This window comes from Dryobates pubescens, chromosome 35 (assembly GCF_014839835.1).
Source record: "Dryobates pubescens isolate bDryPub1 chromosome 35, bDryPub1.pri, whole genome shotgun sequence".
Taxonomy (NCBI): domain Eukaryota; kingdom Metazoa; phylum Chordata; class Aves; order Piciformes; family Picidae; genus Dryobates; species Dryobates pubescens.
In genome coordinates this window covers 4,306,235-4,327,785 of record NC_071646.1, presented here as the reverse complement: position 1 = coordinate 4,327,785, position 21,551 = coordinate 4,306,235, and the positions used below count along the sequence as shown (strand labels likewise).

The following is a 21,551-nucleotide window of genomic DNA, read 5'->3' as shown; positions in this document are numbered from 1 at the left end:
CGGGGGTGTGGGGAGGGGACACTTCTGTGGCTCTTGAGGACTGCACAGGGGGCTGCCAGTTGCACTGAAGTATGGAACTGTTCCATCCAGCACAGCTTTGGGGAAAGATTTTGTTTAAGTCTTTGTGTCAGGAGCAGTAACAAATGAGAGAACTTCTGCAGCTGTGGAGCAGCCTGAATTGAAGATGAGATTGGTTGTGTCTGAGGTGGCTTTGTGGTCTTGCTGTGTTTGGAGGTCACAGGTGCCACTGCTGGCAGGGGTTTTGGAAACACTCTTCTGGCCCAGACCAGCTTCTGTGACACATTTTTCTCCTTGGTTTTGTGTAAAATGGCTACTCCTGCTTTTGGAAAAGCAAAGCAACACCCCACCCCCCCTCCACTGCTCTAGACAATTTCCAGACTGTTCTCAATACTTCAAGGGAAATAGTTGGAGATGCTGTTAGAATTCTTCCTTTTGTCACTTCTGGCCTGTGAAATAGGAAAAGTTTTTTCTGTGAACATGTGCTCAAAGAATACTGAAGTTTATCCCTTGGAATGATGAGTGGGTTTTATCTTGTTCCAGTTGTGCCACTGCATATGTCCTCCTGGCTGAGGAAGAGGCAACAACTATTGTGGATGCTGAGAGATACTTCAAGCAGGCTCTGAAGGCAGGAGAAATGATTTACAGGAAGTCTCAGAACTGCCATTCCCAAAGTCCCCAGCATGAAGCACAGCTGAGTAAGGACTTGGAAGCCACAGAAGCTTTTGGGTTTGTGCATGGGCTGCCCTGTGAGCTGCTGTAGTGTCTGGATAGCTCTTGGAAGACACAGGATCACAGAATGTTAGGGGTTGGAAGTGACCTCTGGAGATCATCCAGTCCAACCTCCCCTGCCAGAGCACCCAGGGCAGATCACACAGGAATGCATCCAGGTGGGGTTTGAAAGTCTCCTTGGAAGGAGACTGCACAACCTCTCTGGGCAGCCTGCTCCAGGCCTTCAGCACCCTCACAGTGAAAAAGTTTTTTCCTTCTGTTTACATGGAACCTCCTCTGCTCCAGCTTACACCCATTGCCCCTTGTCCTTTCATTGGACATCCCTGAGCAGAGCCTGGCTCCATCCTGCCCACACTGCCCTGCACATCTTTATCAGCAGGAATGAGGGCAACCCTTGGGCTCCTCTGCTCCAGGCTAGAGAGCCCCAGCTCCCATAGCTTGCCCTTACAGGGAGATGTTCCACTGCTGTCAGCATCTTTGTGGCTCTGTGCTGGAGTCTTTCAAGCAGTTCCTTGAGGTCCTTCTTCAGCTGAGGGGCCTGGGACACCAATATTCCAGGTGCAGCCTCACCAGGGCAGAGCAGAGTGGCAGTGGAGTTTGGCTGTGGACCCATCGTGGGTTGGGGCTTAGTGCATGACTGTTGGCTAAGTAAAGCAGACCAATGAAGCAATTAATGTGGTCAGTAGCACCTCCTTGGATTCCTCCCAGTATCTTGGGGAGAAAAAAACCAACCCAAAATAGAATTTTTATGTCATTTGATGTAGTTAAAAGTTGCTGCCATTGGTCTGGTGGCTCTTGCTTGGGACAGCAGTCGTGGGTTACCCTTTCGTGAGTGGTTAGGGAAGAGCCTGGGAGATTCTGGTGGGGTTTGTTTGGAAGAGGGCAGGAGAAGTAAGGCTTGAAAGTGAGAGGCTTTAATTCTTTTTTTTGTCTTTGTAATCAGGAAGAGACACCAATGTCTTGGTTTATGTGAAAAGGAGGCTAGCTATGTGTGCAAGGAAACTGGGAAGAATCCGGGAAGCAGTGAAAATGATGAGAGATGTAAGTACAAGTAGGAAGAAAGGAAGCAGCTTGTTGGGTTTGCAGTCCCATTGTCCCAGTGCATGGTTTGAAGTTCCTTTCTGGGTGTCACAATGGAATTAATTCCCAATGAGATCTGCACATTGTGATCAGGTTGCTCAGAGCCTTGTCCAGCCTGACCTTAAATATCTCCAGGATAGGGCCTCAACTGCCTCTCTGGGCAACCTGTGGCAGTGTTCCATCGCTTTCATGCTAAAGAACTTCTTCCTAACATCCAATCTAAACCTTCTCTAATTTCAAACCATTTCCTCTCATCCTGTCCCTGCAGGCCTTTGCAAACAGTCCCTCTTATAGCCTTCTTATAGCCCCCCTTAGGTACTGGAAGGCTGCAGTTAGATCTCCCTGGAGCCTTCTCTTCTCCAGGCTGAACACCCCCAGCTCCTTCAGCCTATCCTCATAGCAGAGCTTCTCCAGCCCCCTGATCATTTTCATAGCCCTCCTCTGAACTATCTCCATCAGGCCCCTGTCCTTCCTGTGTTGAGGGCTCCAGAGCTGGACACAGCACTCCAGGTGAGGTCTCACCAGAGCAGAGAGATTTATCTTGGTCTTGCTTCCTTTGGTGCAGCCCAGGCTGCCACTGGCCTTCTGGGCTGCAAGTGCACACTGGGGGGTTCCTGTCCAGTCCTGCAAGTCCTTTTCTGTAGGGTTGCTGTCAACCTCATCATCCCCCAGCCTCTATTGATTAGGATTACCCTACCCTAGGTGCAGGACCTTCCTTCATCTTCCTTGCTTCTCTTCAGGCTGCTTCTCTGCCAGTTTCTAACCAGGTGGAGGAACAGAACACAGGAAAAGGTTACATTATTGTGCTGATTTCTGTTGTTTCAAGGGTTCTGGTGCAATTCTGTGGTTATTTCTCTTTCCTGATTTGCAGCTGATGAAAGAGTTTCCACTTCTCAGCATGCTGAATATTCATGAAAACCTCCTGGAGGCACTGCTGGAGTTGCAGGCTTATGCAGATGTCCAGGCAGTTTTAGCAAAGTATGATGGTGAGTGGTGCCTGCTGGGGGCTGCTGGTGGGGTTGGGTGAGGCTATGGGAGAGATGGGCATGGTGTGGTTGTCCAAAAGCAGTTTTCTATCCAAGATCTCACTTGGATTCCCTTCCTCAGCAGCAAGCAGGTGCTTCAGGAGTGCAAGGCAAGTTGCTTTCAAATGCTGAGGTCAAATTCAGGCAAGCCAAATTGCCCACAGACGATGACTTCTGTTTTTAGCTTCTAATCTGTAAAGAAATCTTGGAGCTCCCTTGAGCTGCAGTTCAGGGATTATTTGAAGCTTTGTAAATCTCTTCTCCATCCCTGCTTGTGCCTGAATTCATCAGCCTTTGTCAGTCAGCACACAGGGCCCTAATTAAGAGATGGCAATCAGCTGGCAGAGGTGGTTTTCAGTTCTGTCATCTCCCAGGCTTGGCCTCACGATTCTGTCATCTGGAGGCTGCTCAGCAGGAGGTTTGCCACGTGCCAGCACACTGCTTGCCAGGGCTCAGAGGTGTGCAGGCTTTGCTCCATTAAATGATTCCTTTCACTTTCCATCTCAGCTGACACACTGCAGATGTTGTGCAAGCCTAGATAAACAGTCCATTAAATATTGACTTCCTTATTGTCCTCAGAGCTTTGTCACCTCCACAGTTCCCTCGTCACTGGTGTACAAAGCGCTGCTGGCAGAGCTGTCGCCTGCAGAGAGGAGGGGACACAGCGGCAGTGTTTTGTGGCAACCGTTCCCTGCCCTTGAGCAGTCCCTCTCTGCTCATGTGGCTCTGTTCTTGAGTGCTTCAGGGACTCAAAATCAGGGTATTTTTACCTAAAACCTGGCCTCTTTGTGCTTGCAGCCTGCTCCTCTCCACTTTCTTCTCGGTGGATTATTCACTTAACAAGACCATTTGCTCTCTGCCTGGTGCTTCTTTGTGTTAACACCACAAACTGCAACACTTTCTTTAGAAGGGATTGCTGAGATATATATATATATATATCTCCTCCTCCCCTAAGCATCTGGAAAAGTGAATATGAGCTTTAGACTCTCTGTAGCCCCCCTGTGTTTTGCTTGACACGACAGCCAGACTTCCAGCAAGTGATGGACAAGCCCAGGATGGGATTTACAAAAAAAGCAAGAGCCATCTGACTATACACAACATGGGACTTGGGAATTAGACCCCAGACTTTGTCTGCTTTTAAAGTAAACTTGTACTGTGGGGTGCTAACCTCCTAATCTGTAATTGTCAGCTCAAACTTGGCCTCGGATCTCCTACAGAACCTACGACTGAAAAGAATCTTTTTTTTTTGTTCTCTCCCCACCCCCCCAGTGTGGAGAAGAATGGAAATTGCATTTTTTTCCTTCTAATTTGTCTACCTGTCTGCAATGTCATGGTTTCAGTCAGGATTGTGTAAAAACTCTGGGACTGTACCCTCACAACAGTGAGAAGGTTTAAACCTTTGGGGGTTACTGCGGGGGAAAGTTGCCTGGCCTTGAGGCTGTGTTTCTCCAGGCATTTCTCTTTGAATTCAGCTTCAGTGTCATGGTACACTGAAGAAAACAAACCCAATTCCTCTCTCCCACCTGACTGCAGCTCTGAGTTGTTAAACTGGGACTGAGTGGGGAGCAGAAGGAAGCCCCTGCAAAGGTCTGTCCTTGGGGCTGCAATCTTCCAGGTGGTGGTGGCCGATAAACCCCAGAGTTAAAAAAAGTCTTCAAGCTCAGAGGATGGTGGGTTTAAGGTTGTTTGTCTTGCCTTAAAAAAAAAATCTTACAGTTTTAATGGTTTTATTTTATCACAGATATCAGTCTGCCCAAATCAGCAGCAATATGTTACACAGCAGCCCTGCTGAAAGCCAGAGCTGTTTCAGAAAGGTGAGTTGAGCGCTCTGGGGACACCAGTGGCTTGTTGCTCATCTTAGGCTATGCTGGAAAAGAGGAAGTTAAAAGGTCTAAATCCCATTTGGAGGAAATAAACAGCCTGGTTAGCTTTTTTATTCTTCATTGCTGTTGTCAGTGTGGGTTTCTTTCTCCTCAGGTTCTCCCCAGAAACTGCTTCCAAAAGAGGGCTCAGCACAGCAGAAATTAATGCCGTGGAAGCAATTCACAGAGCTGTGGAATTCAACCCTCACGTTCCAAAGGTGAGAGAATTCTGTTTCCTATTGGGCCACTTCGTGCTGGCTTCTGACAAAGGCCATGCTTTGTTATCCTCTGGCTGTTGGAGCCTTTGGAGCTCCCATCTTTTCTTGAAGTAGGTCCTAACTCCAGCTGTTGAGTTGTTTAAACACTCCAGGGCTTATATCAGAGGTGTTCAGTAGCTCAGTTAGTTGTTTGCCAGCAGGGGATGGTCAGAAAAGGGATCTCTGTCAAGACTTTTAACCTCTTTATTTTTCAACTCATTGGAAAATGCAGGAATAGAATAGAATTAACCAGGCTGGAAAAGATCTCAGAGATCTTCAAGTCCAACCTATCACCCAGCACCATCTAATCAACTAAACCATGGCACCAAGTGCCCCATCCAGGCTCTTCCTAAACACCTCCAGTGATGGTGACTCCACCACCTCCCTGGGCAGCACATCCCAAGGGCCAATCTCTTTCTGGGAAGAACTTCTTCCTAACATCCAGCCTAAACCTCCCGTGGCACAGCTTGAGACTGTGTCCTCTTGTTCTGGTGCTGCTTGCCTGGGAGAAGAGACCAACCCCCACCTGGCTACAACCTCCCTTCAGGGAGTTGGAGAGAGCAAGAAGGTCTCCCCTGAGCCTCCTCTTCTCCAGGGTAAGCAACCCCAGCTCCCTCAGCCTCTCCTCCCAGGGCTGTGCTCCAGACCCCTCCCCAGCTTTGTTGCCCTTCTCTGGACACCTTCCAGCATCTCAACATCTTTCCTAAACTGAGGAGCCCAGAACTGGACACAGGACTCAAGGTGTGGCCTAACCAGTGCTGAGCACTGGGCAGAATGTCTTCCCTGCTCCTGCTGGCCACACTGTTCCTGATGCAGGCCAGGATGCCATTGGCTGCCTTGGCCCCCTAGGCACACTGCTGGCTCATGTTCAGCCTGCTATCAACCACTACCCCCAGGTCCCTTTCTGCCTGGCTGCTTTAGAGCCACTCTGACCCCAGCCTGCAGCACTGCCTGGGGTTGTTGTGGCCAATGTGTAGAACCAGGCACCTGTATGTGATGTGGTAGTGAAGGACCTTAACTGGGTAAGGTTAAGCCTTAATAAATAGGAGTTTAGATATTTAAAGCCAAATTAAGTTCTCCACACAATAACCATTCAGAGTATTTCAAAATACTATGAGCATTGTTAGGAAGAAGTTCTTCATCATGAGGGTGGTGAGAGACTGGCACAGGTTGCCCAGGGAGGTGGTGGAAGCCAAATCCCTGGAGGTTTTTGCAGCCAGGCTGGATGTGGCTGTGAGCAGCCTGCTGTAGTGTGAGGTGTCCCTGCCCATGGCAGGGGGGTTGGAACTGGATGGTCCTTGAGGTCCCTTCCAACCCTGACAATTCTAGGAAAATACTTTTTGCTGCTGTGCTTCCAAGCTTGGCTCCAGAGCTTGTCTTATGGAGAGGTCCACACTCACTTATTTTCTTCATCCACATATAAAGAAGATGAAGAGTTGGGCTTGCTGCAGGCTGTAATTTAATGTCTGGCATTACTCAAAGCATCCTGACCACCCCCCACCAAGCAGTGTGTGTGGGGAAGAAAATCTTAGAGTGCTGTTTACTGTCCTGGTGATGCACTCAATTTGAAACCTTGACTGCAGTAGGTTGGCTTAGTCCTGGGACCTAATCCTCTGCAAATGATGATGGAGTCGTGGTGCCCAGTGCTGTGAAGGCTTGAATTAGCAGACTGCTCTGCTCTGTCTGCCTGTCCAATCCAATAGAATGTGCACTGAGAAAGCTAATTGCTGGGAGAAATTGCTGCTTGTGTGCATGACTGATCAAGAGCACAGCAAGTTCATTTCAGACAGTCTCAGACAGCTTTTTTTTTTCCCTCTTTGGCCTCTGCCTTTAGGGGCAGAAGATTACCAGGCATTATCATTAGCTAAAAGTTCATTTTCTTTTTGGTGTGTCCTCCCCCTGTTTCAGGAGCTTCATATACCTTGGAAGAAGGGGTTAGGTAGCATTTCACACAGTGCTGCTTGCAAACTGCCTGCTGTGCTTCTGCAAGGCAGTCACAGAAACTGATTCCAGGTTGCACTAATTTGAGCTTCCAGCTGTAGACCTATCCTCTCTTATTGCTTTTATTACATGAGGAGACCTTATTGTGGCCTTCCAGGATCTGAAGGGGGCCTGCAAGAAAGCTGGGGAGGGACTTTTTAGGGTATCAGGTAATGACAGGACTAGGGGGAATGGAAGGAAACTGGAAATGGGGAGAGTCAGATTGGATGTTAGGAAGAAGTTGTGCCCCATGAGGGTGGTGAGACACTGGCACAGGTTGCCCAGGGAGGTGCTGGAAGCCTCATCCCTGGAGGTTTTGAAGGCCAGGCTGGATGTGGCTGTGAGCAACCTGCTGTAGTGTGAGGTGTCCCTGCCCACAGCAGGGGAGTTGGAACTGGATAATCCTTGAGGTCCCTTCCAGCCCTGACAATTCTGTGAGCTGATGCCACCATTTCCTCCCCTCACACAAGCCTGGAGGACAGGGAAGCAGCAGATCTGTTTGCACACCAGAATCTGTACCCAGGCACTGAAGGCATCAGCAAACTCCATGTGTTAAGAAGCAGCCTTTAATAAAGAAAGCAGAACCATACTTTGCTGTTAACAAATATTTTGGACAAGGCTTATAAAATCTATGCTTCTATTGCCTTGAAAGCCCAATTTATCACAGGGCAGAGCTAGGATGCTGCTGGCTGGGCTCTGAAACACTGAAGGCAGACAAGTGAACAGAGGCACCAAGTAACTTGCCTAATGAGTGGCAGTGGAGTAGAGGGGGGAAGAAACTCTGAGGTTTGAATTGTCAGTGTGTTCTGTCCCATGGGCTAAAAATAAATGAGGGTGGAAAGCAGAGCTCCCTTTGTTCTGCCATCTGTGGCAGTGGTTGTCTTTGCACATAACATCATTTTTGCATGAGGCAAATAAAATCCTGTTTGTTTCTCTTGGGTTCTGAGTTTTGCTTTGACAAGGGCTGGGGTTTGTTTGGAAAGTTGGGAAGCATTTTACAGGGCTAGGAAGCTGCTCCTCTTCAGGCCACTTCAAATCAGGGCCTTGTAACTGCATTTTGCTGCTGTGTGAAACAGCCTTTGGAGTCTTCCTTCGGGCATCTTACAGATCTTTATTGTGGGTAAAGACTTCCTTGCATCTGGAAACCCCAAGATCTTCTCTTCACTGATACCTTGCCTGTTCTGTGCTTAAACAGGGACATGAAAACCTGGCAGGCTGTGGAGTGGTTCTGTTTGTGGTGACTTGGGCACAGAGGCAGCCTGGAGTTGAGGCATGTGGTGGCAGTGCCTGCAGCGTGGAGCTTCAGGTCGCTGTGCTGGCAGAGTGGGCAGTGCAGAGAGCAGGAGGAGTCAGGTCAGGGGTCAGATATTTGAGACCATTTTCCCACAGCAGCCCTGTGTGAGTGATCCTTCACTGTGTTAAAAAGAGGGGGTGGGGGGTGGAAATTACACACACACACACACAGAGAGGCAAAAAAAACCAACCTGGAAGAGGATTAGAGAGGATTAACAGGAATATTACCCTCTGGAGTGCAGGCCCAAGGCACTAAGAGAAGAACCTAGCCAGGCAGCAAATGTGCTTTATTTGGCCAGGGCACAACCCCTCCTACATTCCTCCAAGAATCTGAATGGGAAAAGTTAAGTCCTCCGAGTGGATTAGTAAATAATCTCATAGTTTGTGGCATCTGCTGAAATAAATCGGCTGGTTGGCTGCATTCTTCCACTTTGGGAGACAGTCAAAGGAATAGCCCAGCCCCACTGATCAAAGGTGGGGATTAACTTTGGCTGTTATTGGGTGAGACACTGGATGCTAGGAGAGCGAGCAGCTCGCAGGTAAACACCGGAGCCGAAGCCCTCGCTGCAGCGGCGTAGGAGCTCCTCTGCCTGTAAAGACCTGGGTTCAAACACTAATGGGTGTTGCATTTGTGTGTTTTTATCATGCATCAGGAGAAAACAAAATTGCATGCCCAGTGGTTTTAGGGGAAATGGGAAAGGATTGAGCCTTGTGTTCTTTGAGCAGTGAGGCTGGGGAGAGGCCTCGAGCACAGCCCTGCGAGGAGAGGCTGAGGGAGCTGGGGTTGCTTAGCCTGGGGAAGAAGAGGCTCAGGGGAGACCTTCTTGCTCTCTCCAACTCCCTGAAGGGAGGCTGTAGCCAGGAGGGGGTTGGTCTCTTCTCCCAGGCAAGCAGCACCAGAACAAGAGGACACAGCCTCAAGCTGTGCCAGGGGAGGTTTAGGCTCAAGGTGAGGAGAAAGTTCTTCCCAGAGAGAGTAATTCGCCTTTGGAATGTGCTGCCCAGGGAGGTGGTGGAGTCCCCATCCCTGGAGGTGTTCAAGAGGGGCTTGGATGTGGCACTTGGTGCCATGGTTTAGTTGTCAGGAGGTGTTAGGTAGTAGGTAGTAGGCTGGACTTGATGGTCTCTGAGTGTTTTTCCAACCTGGCTTACTCTGTTATTCCCTCAACCAAGTCACTGTGGTGGCAACACAGACAAAGGAGTTCTTGGCACTCACTCTGCTGGCTTAGGGCTGGCCAAAGTAGAAACTGTGTTTTGAGGGAGACTTGGTGCCATGGTTTTGTTGTCATAGTTCTGTTGACAGGTTGGACTTCATGATCTCTGAGGTTTTTTCCCAACCTTATTGAGTCTATGATCCTATTCTATGATTCTGTGCATCAGATCTTCTTCTGGTGCAGGGAGAAGGCTGAAACTTGAAGCACTCTGAACTCAAGAGATTCTTTGTGGTGCTCCAGCGCAACCACATCACACAAAGGTTTCCCTGGCCTTGGTTTCTTCATCTTCCTTTGGTTAGAGCACTGACAGCTTTTCTGGTTTGCTGCTCATACTTGAGAACTAACAAGTACTTGGCTTCCTGCAATGAACCTTCCAGGGACTAAATGAGGAGCAAAAATACTCTTGGGGTTTTTGTGGGGTTATTTCAGTAGCTGATCAGCAGCATACCTGTGGCACTCTGCTCCCTCTGTGTTCCACTGGAACGTGCTTTTGCTCTGCCTTGCTGAAGATGTTTCTCCCCCACCCCAATACTTTGTGTATGAAACACCCAGTTTAAGAGCCTTGCACACAGTTGTGGCTTTGCTGCTTCCCATGTTGAGTGAGTTCAGGCTGGCTGGGCTCTTCAGCAGGTAGCAGCTGGCCTCTAGGTGAGATAAAATAGAATTGAATTGTCCAGGTTGGAAGAGACCTTTGAGATCATCCAGTCCAACCTATCACCCAACACCATCTGATCAACTAAACCATGGCACACCAAGCACCCCATCCAGTCTCTTCCTAAACACCTCCAGTGCTGGTGACTCCACCACCTCCCTGGGCAGCACATCCCAATGGCCAATCTCCCTTTCTATGAAGAACTTCTTCCTAACATCCAGCCTGAACCTCCCCTGGCGCAGCTTGAGACTGTGTCCTCTCGTTCTGGTGCTCAGTTATGCCTCAGCTGATCGTTGATGCTTCACAGGAAGATTTGGGGGTATTCCCCACTGACCCAGTGTGCTTTCCCTTTGGTATTACTTGCAGTATCTACTAGAAATGAAGAGCTTGGTGCTTCCTCCAGAGCATATTCTGAAGCGAGGGGACAGCGAGGCCGTAGCCTATGCCTTTTTTCACCTCCAGCACTGGAAGAGGATAGAAGGGGCTCTCAATCTGCTGCACTGTACATGGGAAGGCAGTGAGTATCTTTTTTTTCCCCCCCTTTGTACAGCAGACTAATCTCTGCCTTTATTCCCCTCCAACAGGATTGGTTCTCTTTTGTGAGCTGCTGCTGGCTGGGTTCAGACACAGCTCTGATGTCACTCCCTCTCTTTTCAGCGTTCAGGATGATCCCCTACCCGCTAGAGAAAGGTCACCTCTTCTACCCCTACCCGAGCTGCACAGAGACAGCAGACAGAGAACTGCTGCCAAGTGAGTGGTTTCTAAGCAGTCATGGCAATAAAACACAAGCTTAAGGACATGTTCACTTTGTGGTATTCTCTGTTTACCTTCCTGGGACTTTTGAAGCTTGAGCTTCCTTGAAGGTGATTCAGCTATTTGTTGGTGTCCCTCCCAGCCCATCCCAAAGTGCTTGGCTGTGTGTGGTAAATGCCAGCTTGGCTCCCTAGCATCAATCCTTCAGGTGAGGGCTGTGTGTGGAACCTTCAGACATAAGTTTGGCCAACTTTGGAGAGCACCAAGGCTGAGTGGCTCTTTAAAGTTAGGAAAGCAGCATTAGGTTAGAGTTGGACTGCTAATTGTGCCTCTTAATGGAGTTCCTTTGGGGTTGAACTTCTACATCATAGAGAAACAGGGGGTTAGAGTTGGACTGCTGATTGTGCCTGTTAATGGAGTTCCTTTGAAGGTGAATCTCTACATCATAGAGAAACAGGGGGTCCCACAGGATGCCCAGGTGGCCAAGAAGGCCAATGGCATCCTGGCCTGCATCAGGAATAGTATGGCCTGCAGGAGCAGGGAAGTCATTGTGCCCCTGTGCTCTGCACTGGTTAGGCCAGTACTGAGTCCTGTGTCCAGTTCTGGAGCCCTCAGTTTAAGAAGGACATTGAAGCACTTGAAGGTGTCCACAGAAGGGCAATGAGGCTGAGGAGAGGTCTGGAGACCTGTGAGGAGAGGCTGAGGGAGCTGGGGTTGCTTAGCCTGGAGAAGAGGAGGCTCAGGGCAGACTTCATTGCTGTCTACAACTACCTGCAGGGAGGTTGTAGCCAGGAGGGGGTTGGTCTCTTCTCCCAGGCAAGCAGCACCAGAACAAGAGGACTCAGTCTCAAGCTGTGCCAGGACAGGTTTAGGCTGGAGGTGACTTCTTCCCAGAAAGAGTTGTTAACCATTGGAATGTGCTGCCCAGGGAGGTGGTGGAATCACCGTCCCTGGGGGTGTTCAAGAGGGGCTTGGATCTGACACTTGAAGCCACGGTTTAGTTAGTCATGAGGTCCTGGGTGACAGGTTGGACCTGATGATCTCTGAGGTCTTTTCCAACCTTATTGATTCTATGATCCTATGGAAAGGGCTACTGCAAAAGCAGCAGCAGCCCCACTGGGAGCGCAGCTGCGGACAGGCAAGCTCCACGTGCGTGTTTCCAGTTACCAGCCTGAAGTTCTGTTTCAAATGTGCAATTGAGGTTTGCCCCCAGACTGCTTTAAATTACTCATTTCTCACTTGTGCAGGATATTGCACAAGGAATTCCTTGGTTAGCAACTAACCCTAGATTGTAGCCTTCCCAGCATAATTAAACCCCAGCACATGCAGCTCTTTCAACAGGATCACTCACGCATTCCTCTCTGCTTTTAAATATAAAAGCACCCATAAATAAAATCATCTTAACATTTTTATGGCACTGCTTCCTCCAGAAATCCTGACACTTGGCTTTGGTTGGTTTCAAATGTATCTATTAAAAAAAACCACCAACACTGGCCCAAATCAGTGATTCCCCCCAAGCCTGGCAAGTGCCAGGCCTGAAATGGCTCTGGGCGTCTGGGATTGTCTTCAGTTGTCCTCATCTATTGCAGAGCTGGTTTGAGTTTCCCAATCTAGTGAAAGCTAGTGCAGGAAGCATAGAATCATGGGATGGTTTGGGTTGGAAAGGACCTCCAAAGGTCAGCCAGTCCAACCCCACCCTGCAGTGAGCAGGGACATCCTCCATTAGATCAGGTTGCCCAGAGCCCTGACAAGCCTGACCTTGAGTATCTCCAGGGATGGGGCCACAGCTACCTCCCTGGGCAGCCTGCTACAGTGTTCCACTGACCTCATGGTGCAGAGCTTGTTCCTCACATCCAGTCTAAATCTGCTCTTTTCTAATAGTAGCCATGAGGTCTTGGGTGACAGGTTGGACTTGATGATCTTTGAGGTCTCTTCCAACCTTATTGATCCTATGATTCTAATTTCAAACCACTGCCCCTCGTCCTGTCACTGCAGGCCTTTGCAAACAGTCCCTCTCCAGCCTTCCTGTGGCCCCCTTTCAGGCACTGCAAGAATCCTTCCTCTAGTTTTTTACCTTTTCCTAGCTTATGTTTGGACTTGTCCTAAGTGATACTGCTCCATGATCTCAAAATCAGGTGGTCTCTACTCTGTCCTGTGGCAGACAAGTGCTGCCTTTGGTGGCTCAGTCAAGAGTGACATGTTCTGTCACAGTGTCATGGCCTGGCAGGGCTGGCTGCCTGTTAAAGTGAACTGATGATCTTCTGGGCTGCCATGAAAGCTCTCTGGTGGGTGTTAGACACACAGCTCCAGCTGTTCCACTTGATTGTGCTCCAAAATCCTCTACTTCAGAGCAAACCAAAGCCCAAGCACTTGGCCATTAGTGAATTGCAAGGGCACCAAGCGCTCCTGCTGGGCTTGCTCTGTGCAGTGGCAGCTTTCACATGCCAGCAATCAGAAACAGGAACCAGGAGGGCAAAGTGGCTTTTTCCTCCTCAGACTTCAGTTTACAGATGAACCCAACTGCATTTTCTTGGTTTGACTTAAATTTTGAAGGCTTTTGTTAGGCTTTAACAGCAGCTTGTCAGGAAGCAGGCAGACCTTGCAGACTTAGGTCTGTAGAAACTGTTTTTCTTCCCCCCACCCCCTTTTTTTTCTTCTAACCTCCCCCCTCTCAAATCATTGGATAGAAGTCAGAGCTGCAGGTATTCAGAGCCAGTAATTGCAAATTCACCAGACAGGTCCCCAGCTAGTAACCAGTAGTAGTGTCTTGAGTGCTGAAAGCTCCACATGCCAGCCCTCAGCCCCACTAATCATCTCCTTTTGATTTGGTTACCACAGATTGGAAATTGCAAGGAGCTGCTAGGTGCAGAATTTATAACCCAGTCCTGGGACTGTTTTCTTTGAGCTCTGCTCTGTCAGCTGCTCCCAAAGAATTTACTGTAGCCTCCCAACCAGGGATCTTGGAAAAGTATTAAGGAGCTCCTTGCATGTGTATATAACAGGAGGGTTGTTTTGTGCTTGCTGAGGTTCTTCCAGGAAGGGGAGATGTGGTCCCTTCAGGCCACAGGGTGAATGCTTCAGAGAGGCTGAAAGGGCCTGAATTGGTGTTTTTGTTGCTCTGGGTAGCTTTTGACAGCTTGTGAATTTTACAGTTCTTCCCTCTGCCCTGGGCAAAGAGGAGGGACCCAAAACTAAACCTGATGAAGTGCTTCACTTGGTGAAGTGAAAAAAGATGATGGGGGAAAGAGAGAGAGAGAGAGAGATGTAGTAACTGTCAGTAATGAAGAGAAACATTTCATGTAGGGGGAAAAGGCTTGGGAGAAGTTTTTAAAGTCCAGAGAGCTAGCAAGCTGCAGAAGGGCTCTGAGTGCACAGCTGCTCAGGAGAAAGTCTGGAAGCCAGCTAAAAGGCTGTGTAAATAATTCAGGATGCTGTCCTCTGGTACCAAATGTCATTGGTCTCTGTTTTCCCTTCCAGCATTCCATGAAGTCTCTGTGTACCCCCAGAAGGAGCTTCCCTTTTTCATCCATTTCACAGCAGGCCTCTGCTCCTTCTCGGCGATGCTCGCCCTCCTCACGCACCAGTTCCCGGAGCTGATGGTGGTCTTTGCCAAAGCTGTGAGTGTTGTCTCTCTCCTGGGGCTTGCTGAAGTGACCTGTGGGGGTCTTTGGGAGTTTTTGAGGCTCGTTGCTAGGTGGAGAATGTGTTCAGTCAGTCATTTGAGCACCTGTTCAAGGTCTGGCTGGTGTCAGTGAGGCTTGGAGCTCCAGACACCTGTCTGATCTGGGTGACTTTAAAGGCATCTGCCTGTGTCTGCTGTTGAGCCCTTTGTTCTGTGGGTACCTGCTGTGCCCCTCTCTCTTTTCCCCTTCTCTCTGCCCTGCTCCTTTTAGGGTTTCTTTTCCTTGTTTATCTGTTATCATCCCTGCTGGCTGTAACCTGATCACCTGCTCTTGGCTTCTGGAAGCTGTGCTGTCTCACTTCTGCACAGGCAGCCTCTCACCTGGCTTTGCCTGAGCTGTGCATGTCATGCTGCAGAACAATTGGCAAATGAAGAGCTCTGAACTCTCTGTGAATCACTTATTCCAGCTTGGTTGGTCAGAAAGGGGGCTGGAGGGGGAAGGGGAAGGCTTGTGCTTTCTTGCTGGTTTAATGCAGCAGGTAACGGAGACCTGGGAGGTAAAGCCTTTTCTTTCCCCTTGAGGATACTTTGTCCTGCAATCACTGGCTTTGCTGGAGAGTCTAGTCTGCAGTGCCAAGAGCACTGGCTCTGCTGGAGAGTCTAGTCTGCAGTGTCACAAGTCCTGCAGGTTACAGTGGGGGCCTCATTTCCACAAGTTCTGTTGATATTGCTGTTGGAAAACTTTGCTGGCCATGCCAGTGCCACATCTCAGTGCTGCTCATAACTGGCTGAGTTCACAGTAACCAGGCTCTAACTATCTGCTTGATTAATTCTGTAAGGGCTGCATTAGCAAAGTTGTCTGATTTCCAAAGAGATACAAGGTCAAGTGTTATGCTAACAAAGAATTGCTTGGTGAACTTCTCTCTGCTGGGTTCCTTGAACCAAGGGGGGCAAAAAAAAGGCTTTGTATGAGTTAGTTGGCTTTGCACAATGGCATTCTGAACATCAAGGCCAAGGGTGGGAAGGGACAAAAAATCCCAGGGTTTGCTTCCCTTATCTTCTGTAGGAAAGGGTGGATAGAGTCTGTGAGCTGAAAAGATGATCAGCAGCATCTCAGAAGATGTCACCACATCATTCAATTTAAGAAGGACATTGAGGCACTTGAAGGTGTCCAGAGAAGGGCAACGAGGCTGGGGAGGGGTCTGGAGCACAGCCCTGTGAGGAGAGGCTGAGGGAGCTGGGGTTGCTTAGCCTGCAGAAGAGGAGGCTCAGGAGTGACCTTCTTGCTGTCTACAACTACCTGAAGGGAGCTTGTAGCCAGGAGGGGGTTGGTCTCTTCTCCCAGGCACCCAGCACCAGAACAAGAGGACACAGTCTCAAGCTGTGCCAGGGGAGGTCTCGGCTGGAGGTGAGGAGAAAGTTCTTCCCAGAAAGAATAATTTGCTATTGGAATGTGCTGCCTGGGGAGGTGGTGGAGTCACCATCCCTGGAGGTGTTCAGGAGGAGACTTGATAGGGTCCTTTGTTGCATGGTTTAGTTGATCAGGTGGGTTGGATTAGTTGATAGGTTGGACGCAATGATCTTGAAGGTCTCTTCCAACCTGGTCTGGTCTGGTCCTATTCTATTCTATTCCATTCTATTCTGTTCTCAAACTGAAAGCAGAAATTTGCCTTCTCTTTTAATGGCAGCCCCCTCTGCCCCCAAGACTCCTCCATCAGTACCTGCAGGCAGCTCTGCTGCTTTCAGCTGCCATTTGTTCATTTCGTTGTTTCAAGTATTATTTCCCTCTGCTTTGAAACATATTAAATACAGCAATTTGAGAGAATCAAATCCCAAATGTTAGAGCACTTGGGAGTGCTTTGGCCTTAGTAGAAAAAATGCTCCCAAAAATATTCATTTCCACCCCCCCCACCCCCCCCAAAGCTGTTGAACTTCCAACAAATCCAGAGCTCGCTTTGAGGAACTACCACTGCAAAGTGGTGTGCCCTTGGAGTTTTTCCACTACAAATCCCTAATCAGCTTCCATTTGCCCACTTGAAATCATATTTCAGCCTCTCCTGAGGCAAACTGTTGTGCCCAGCAGTTCAGTCTCCAGCAGACTGCAACCTCTGAAGGCCTTGGAGACGTCGAATACCTTTCTGTTGGCTCGGGAAGCCTGAGTTTACATATTTTCAGTTGTTAGTGCTTGAGTTTGTTTCCTCCATAATAAATCACAAGAGTAAACCTTGGCAAATGGCTAAAAATATTCCCAGTGGCCAAAAATCACAATGCAGCCATTTGCTGGTTCCAATGTATACAGCTTGTTACACCATCTAGCAAGGGCTCCTGGCACGGCCGCCTGCCGCCGCAGGGATTTCGGCGTCGTGCACAGGTGGAAGGGGCTGCAGGGAGTAGGGGATGCTGCTGGCAGAGGGGCTCAGCGTGCACAGATCCCATCACAGCCAGCTCTGGCTGCTGGGTCTTGTGCAGCTTGGGTTGGTTGTGCCTTTTGTTGAAGGGAAGGTGCTCTGTGTGAGCAGCTTGAGTTGGTTATACCCTGTGAAGGGAAGGTGCTCTGTGTGAGCAGCTTGGGTTGGTTATGCCCTGTGAAGGGAAGGTGCTCTGTGTGAGCAGCTTGAGTTGGTTATGCCCTGTGAAGGGAAGGTGCTCTGTGTGAGCAGCTTGGGCTGGTTACACCCTGTGAAAGGAAGGTGCTGTGTGAGCAACTTGGGTTGGTAATGCTCTCTGAAGGGAAGGTGCTCTGTGTGAGCAGCTTGGGCTGGTAATGCCCTGTGTTGAAGGGAAGGTGCTCTATGGGAGGCCAGGTAGACCCTAGAGCTGCATTTCAATATCCAAAGGGGACCTACAGAAAGGCTGGGGAGGGACTGTGTAGAAGGGGCTGTGGTGACAGGACAAGGGGCAGTGCTTTGAAACCTGAAGCAGGAGAGATTTAGGTTGGACATCAGGAGGAAGTTCTGCACAATGAGAGTGGTGGAACACTGGAACAGGTTGCCCAGGGATGTGGGTGAGGCCCTGTCCCTGGAGACATTCAAGATCAGACTTGTGGTCCAGAGCAACCTGATCTAGTTGGAGGTGTCCCTGCTGGCTGCAGTGGGATTGGACAAGATGACCTTTGAGGGTCCCTTCCAACCTGATGCAGTCTGTGACCTGCAGTGCAGGTGCTCTCAGTGGCTGAGAGCTCAGCCTTGCTATGTTTCAGCTGGGTTTCTGATCTCATGGAGAGCCACTGTTCATCAGCCCAGCCCTGGTTCCAAAGCAGCTGCTGTCCAGAATGGTCCCAGTGACAGAAGGGATGACAAAAATCCTTCCAGTTCACTGAGCAGGCTGAAAAATGCTGTCACAATACCCAGCTTCTGGTGCCACTGCAGACGGGAGGCTCTGATGATTTTCCATGCAGTATGAGTTTGTAACTTGGTAATAATTCCATAGGTGAAGGGCTGGTCAGCCCTTTATCATCTGGCAAAAGTGATGGGGACCAATCCCTTCTGTAATATCCTCCAGTGACCCCCAGAAACCTCTGGAGAGGAGAGCTGCAGAGCGACAGCAGCGCCGCAAATTGCCTCACAAGTTCCTGGGCACAACCAAGGCGCTGAACCTCCCCAGCAAATCAATCCTGCTTTGACCTTCTGCTCCTGGGATGGAGCAGGCTGAGTTCCTCTTAAAGGGGCTGAACAAATCCTGGGGTGCTGTGGCTGCTGAATCCTCCCTGCTCAGGGAGCTGGCCACAATCCTGACCCTCCCTGTTCCCAGGCCTTTTGATATGGATCACTTGATGTTTTGACAAGGAAGGAAAAGAAGTCCTGGGGCTTGAAGCAAAAATTGGCCATTTTTGTTTTTAATGCTTGCAGGATCAGGAGCAAACATTTCTTCTCTCTCTGTGGCTGTTCCCTGCTCCCTGTCAGAGGATTCCAGGGCATTCTGTTGATAGCAGCCATCCAGAGACAGAAAATAGGACTAAACAGAGCCCTGTCTGGAGAGTTCCTGCTTTCTGTGACACTGAAAATAGGACTAAACAGAGCCCTGTCTGGAGAGTTCCTGCTTTCTGTGACACTCTGCTTTGCTTGCTGAGCAAATCCCCCTGCCACTTTCCCCCAAAGCTCATTAAGTGAGACTGGAGAATTAACTTTTTTTAGCCAGCTGCTGAACTTTTCATATTTATAAACACTCGAGTCCTTTGCTTATCTAAGAGAAAAATGTGTATAGTTTGGAGATGTGCACTTCCCTGCCAATGTGCAGTGAGTGGTTCTACACTTCATAGGGGTGGGGGGTGGGTGGGGAAGAAAAAGAAGCAAGCCTGAAGTTTCCTGTCACAGCTGAGTGTGGATGCCAAGGGCAAAGGTTTCTTGCCTTGCTAATCTACATCTTAACTCATGCACTTAATGGGAAGGTGCCACACGCAAAGAGGCAGGGAAGAAGCTGGCTGCAGCGAAAAGCCCCCACCCTGCTGCCAATGTTATGCTTTAAAAGCCTTTTTAATGTAATATTTGAGGTTATGATAGAAGCCAGGAGGGCCAAAGTAAAACCCTCAAAGTAAATGAGTCCTGTCATGGCTGCCCTCCTGCAAAGGGAGGGCTGCGTGAGGATAACCTGAGTCCCAGCGCAGCCCTCGGGGCTGGGGGTGGGATGGGGCTGAGGAGGAGCAGCAGGAATCTGTGAGGCTAGGGAAGCAGAAGGTCTTACAGTAAGAAAATTCCCTGAATCATTCTTAAAAACAAAATGAAATTAGACCTGCAGTTTGTCAGTTTTAATGGTGCATAATGCAAGCAGGTGGCCTCGAGGCCTTCAGCAACCTGCTCTGGTAGGAGGCGTCCCTGCCCCTGGCAGGAGGGTTGGAGCTGGGTGATCTTTAAGGTCCCTTCCAACCCCAAACCATTCTGTGGTTCTAAGGTGCTGACAAGGTTGCACCTTTTGTTTTAGCCTCAACTTTCTTTCTGGAACTGTTTAGATGGCATCTTAAGAGTGTGGATCCTGCCTGGAAAGGGGTTCCACCTCAGCACAAGGGGCAACTTCTTCACTGCAAGGGTCACAGAGCACTGGAACAGGCTGCCCAGAGAGGTTGGGGAGTCTCTTTCTCTGGAGACTTTCAAGGCCTGTCTGGATGTGTTCCTGTGTGACCTGAGCTGAGTATGGTTCTGCTCTGGCAGGGGGGTTGGTCTCAATGATCTCTTTGGGTCCCTTCCAACCCCTGACATCCTGTGAGCTGTGATTCTGGAAGCCTGGGCTGGGTGAACAGGCTGCAGCAGGAGCTCCATGGGGTCAGTTTTCACAGGTTTGAGTCTATGACTTTAAAAAACATCCATGGCTGAATGGCTGAGAAATACATCACTCTCCTCCCCAGTCTGTTCCACAGTGCCTGGAGCAGCTGGGAGAGCTGGGGTGGAGGGACAGCACTATCCTGACCCCTCTGCTTCTGCCTAGGTGCTGCGGGTGCTGTGGCCTGTGAGTGCTCCCAGCGTGCTGGCCTCCAGCTGAGCGGCTGCCCCAGGGGTGAGTGAACAAGGCTGGAGCTGGGGCTTCCAGAGGGCTTTTGTGTCTTCTGTGTGTCTTGGCTAATAGTTAATGCTTGCTGCAAGCCCATTTCATGGCATCAGCACTGAGGGGATCGTAGCTCTCTTGCCTTGGGGGTGTTTGTGTTCATACCTTTAGTCTGTCAAAGGATGTTGGGTTTGAAACTGAGCTAACTTCTTGTTTTGTTTTGTTTTCCTTTGTTCCAGTGCTTTGGGACTCTTCTTTCAACCTTCAGCTTCGTTATGGAAAACATCAAGGTCCTTTTGCTGTCCGGTCTCTGGCTCCAGCTGACTCCAAGGTGACTGGAGTCTGTTTTGTTGAGCTGGTTAGTTGACCCCCAGATGTGTGGGGGGCAAGGAAGAAAGCTCTGCTCTTCAAACTGGTATCTTTGGCAGGCTTCCATGTTGGTACTGGTGCTCCATGTGTGGATTTCTTCTTTGGCCTCAGTCTGTAAGCATCTAAGGAAATAGATTTGTTGAGCAATACCTTCTTGCTCTCTATAATCACTTGTACAACTGGAAGCTGATCTTTCCTCTGTATGAAAGGAGAGGCCACAAGCAGAGCAGATGTTTGGAGCATTGACACTTCCTCCTCAGCTGCAGATGCACAGCTAGTTGGCTCAGATGGGATTTTATAAGCCTTGTCCAAAATATTTGTTAACAGCAAAGTATGGTTCTGCTTTCTTTATTAAAGGCTGCTTCTTAACACATGGAGTTTGCTGATGCCTTCAGTGCCTGGGTACAGATTCTGGTGTGCAAACAGATCTGCTGCTTCCCTGTCCTCCAGGCTTGTGTGAGGGGAGGAAATGGTGGCATGAGCTCACAGAATTGTCAGGGTTGGAAGGGACCTCAAGGCTCAGCCAGCTCCAACCCCCCTGCCATGGGCAGGGACACCTCACACTACAGCAGGTTGCTCACAGCCACATCCAGCCTGGCCTTAAAAACTTCCAGGGATGGGACTTCCACTTCCTCCCTGGGCAACCTGTGCCAGTGTCTCACCACCCTCATGGGCAAGAACTTCTTCCTAATGTCTAATCTAAATCTCCCCTCCTCTGGCCTGGATCCATTCCCCCCAGTCCTATCACTGTCCTCTGGTTCCTGCTCTTTAGGTTCCATTGTGCATCCTCTGCCTTTCAAATGCCTCACCTTGAGAGCAGGGTGGGTTCTGAAACTGCCAGAAGTGGTTGTGACACCTGCCTGGGAGTCTGTTGGGCAGATCTGACCTTCCAAGCATTAGCCCAGAGTCCTGCCCTTGTTGATGTCAGGGCTTGAAGAGAGCTGAGCTGTGGAGCACTTCAAAGGTATCACTTTCTGTACAGCCCAGCCACGGGGGTTTGTTTACTGCAGAGGTGAGAGGATGGCTGTGGCAGCCAAGTGCTCTGAGGTCACTGGTGTGTGACTGCCATTCCCACTCACCCCTGTTAGAGAAAATGATGTCAGCTGTCAGGTTCAGCTCTGCTGCTCAGCCTGGAGGAGGCAGAGCCAAGGCTTTCTAAGGGGGAAGTGATGAAGGCAGCACAAGCTGGTGGAGAAATGCTGGCAGTGAGCACCTGGGA

At 49.6% G+C, this 21,551-nt stretch overlaps 1 protein-coding gene across 1 annotated transcript in view; it reads left to right on the top strand.

The window, feature by feature from the left end:
- Positions 1 to 20,698, top strand: part of ST7L (suppression of tumorigenicity 7 like) — a 28,012-nt gene extending 7,314 nt beyond the window's left edge. The window contains exons 7-16 of the mRNA XM_054176544.1: positions 562 to 716; positions 1,694 to 1,791; positions 2,702 to 2,816; positions 4,597 to 4,669; positions 4,833 to 4,935; positions 10,480 to 10,630; positions 10,771 to 10,863; positions 14,344 to 14,483; positions 19,907 to 19,975; positions 20,203 to 20,698. Coding sequence (XP_054032519.1) covers positions 562 to 716; positions 1,694 to 1,791; positions 2,702 to 2,816; positions 4,597 to 4,669; positions 4,833 to 4,935; positions 10,480 to 10,630; positions 10,771 to 10,863; positions 14,344 to 14,483; positions 19,907 to 19,960 — 982 coding nt within the window. The 3' untranslated portion in view covers positions 19,961 to 19,975; positions 20,203 to 20,698. The remainder of the gene's footprint in view (positions 1 to 561; positions 717 to 1,693; positions 1,792 to 2,701; positions 2,817 to 4,596; positions 4,670 to 4,832; positions 4,936 to 10,479; positions 10,631 to 10,770; positions 10,864 to 14,343; positions 14,484 to 19,906; positions 19,976 to 20,202) is intronic.
- Positions 20,699 to 21,551: the final 853 nt, after the last annotated feature.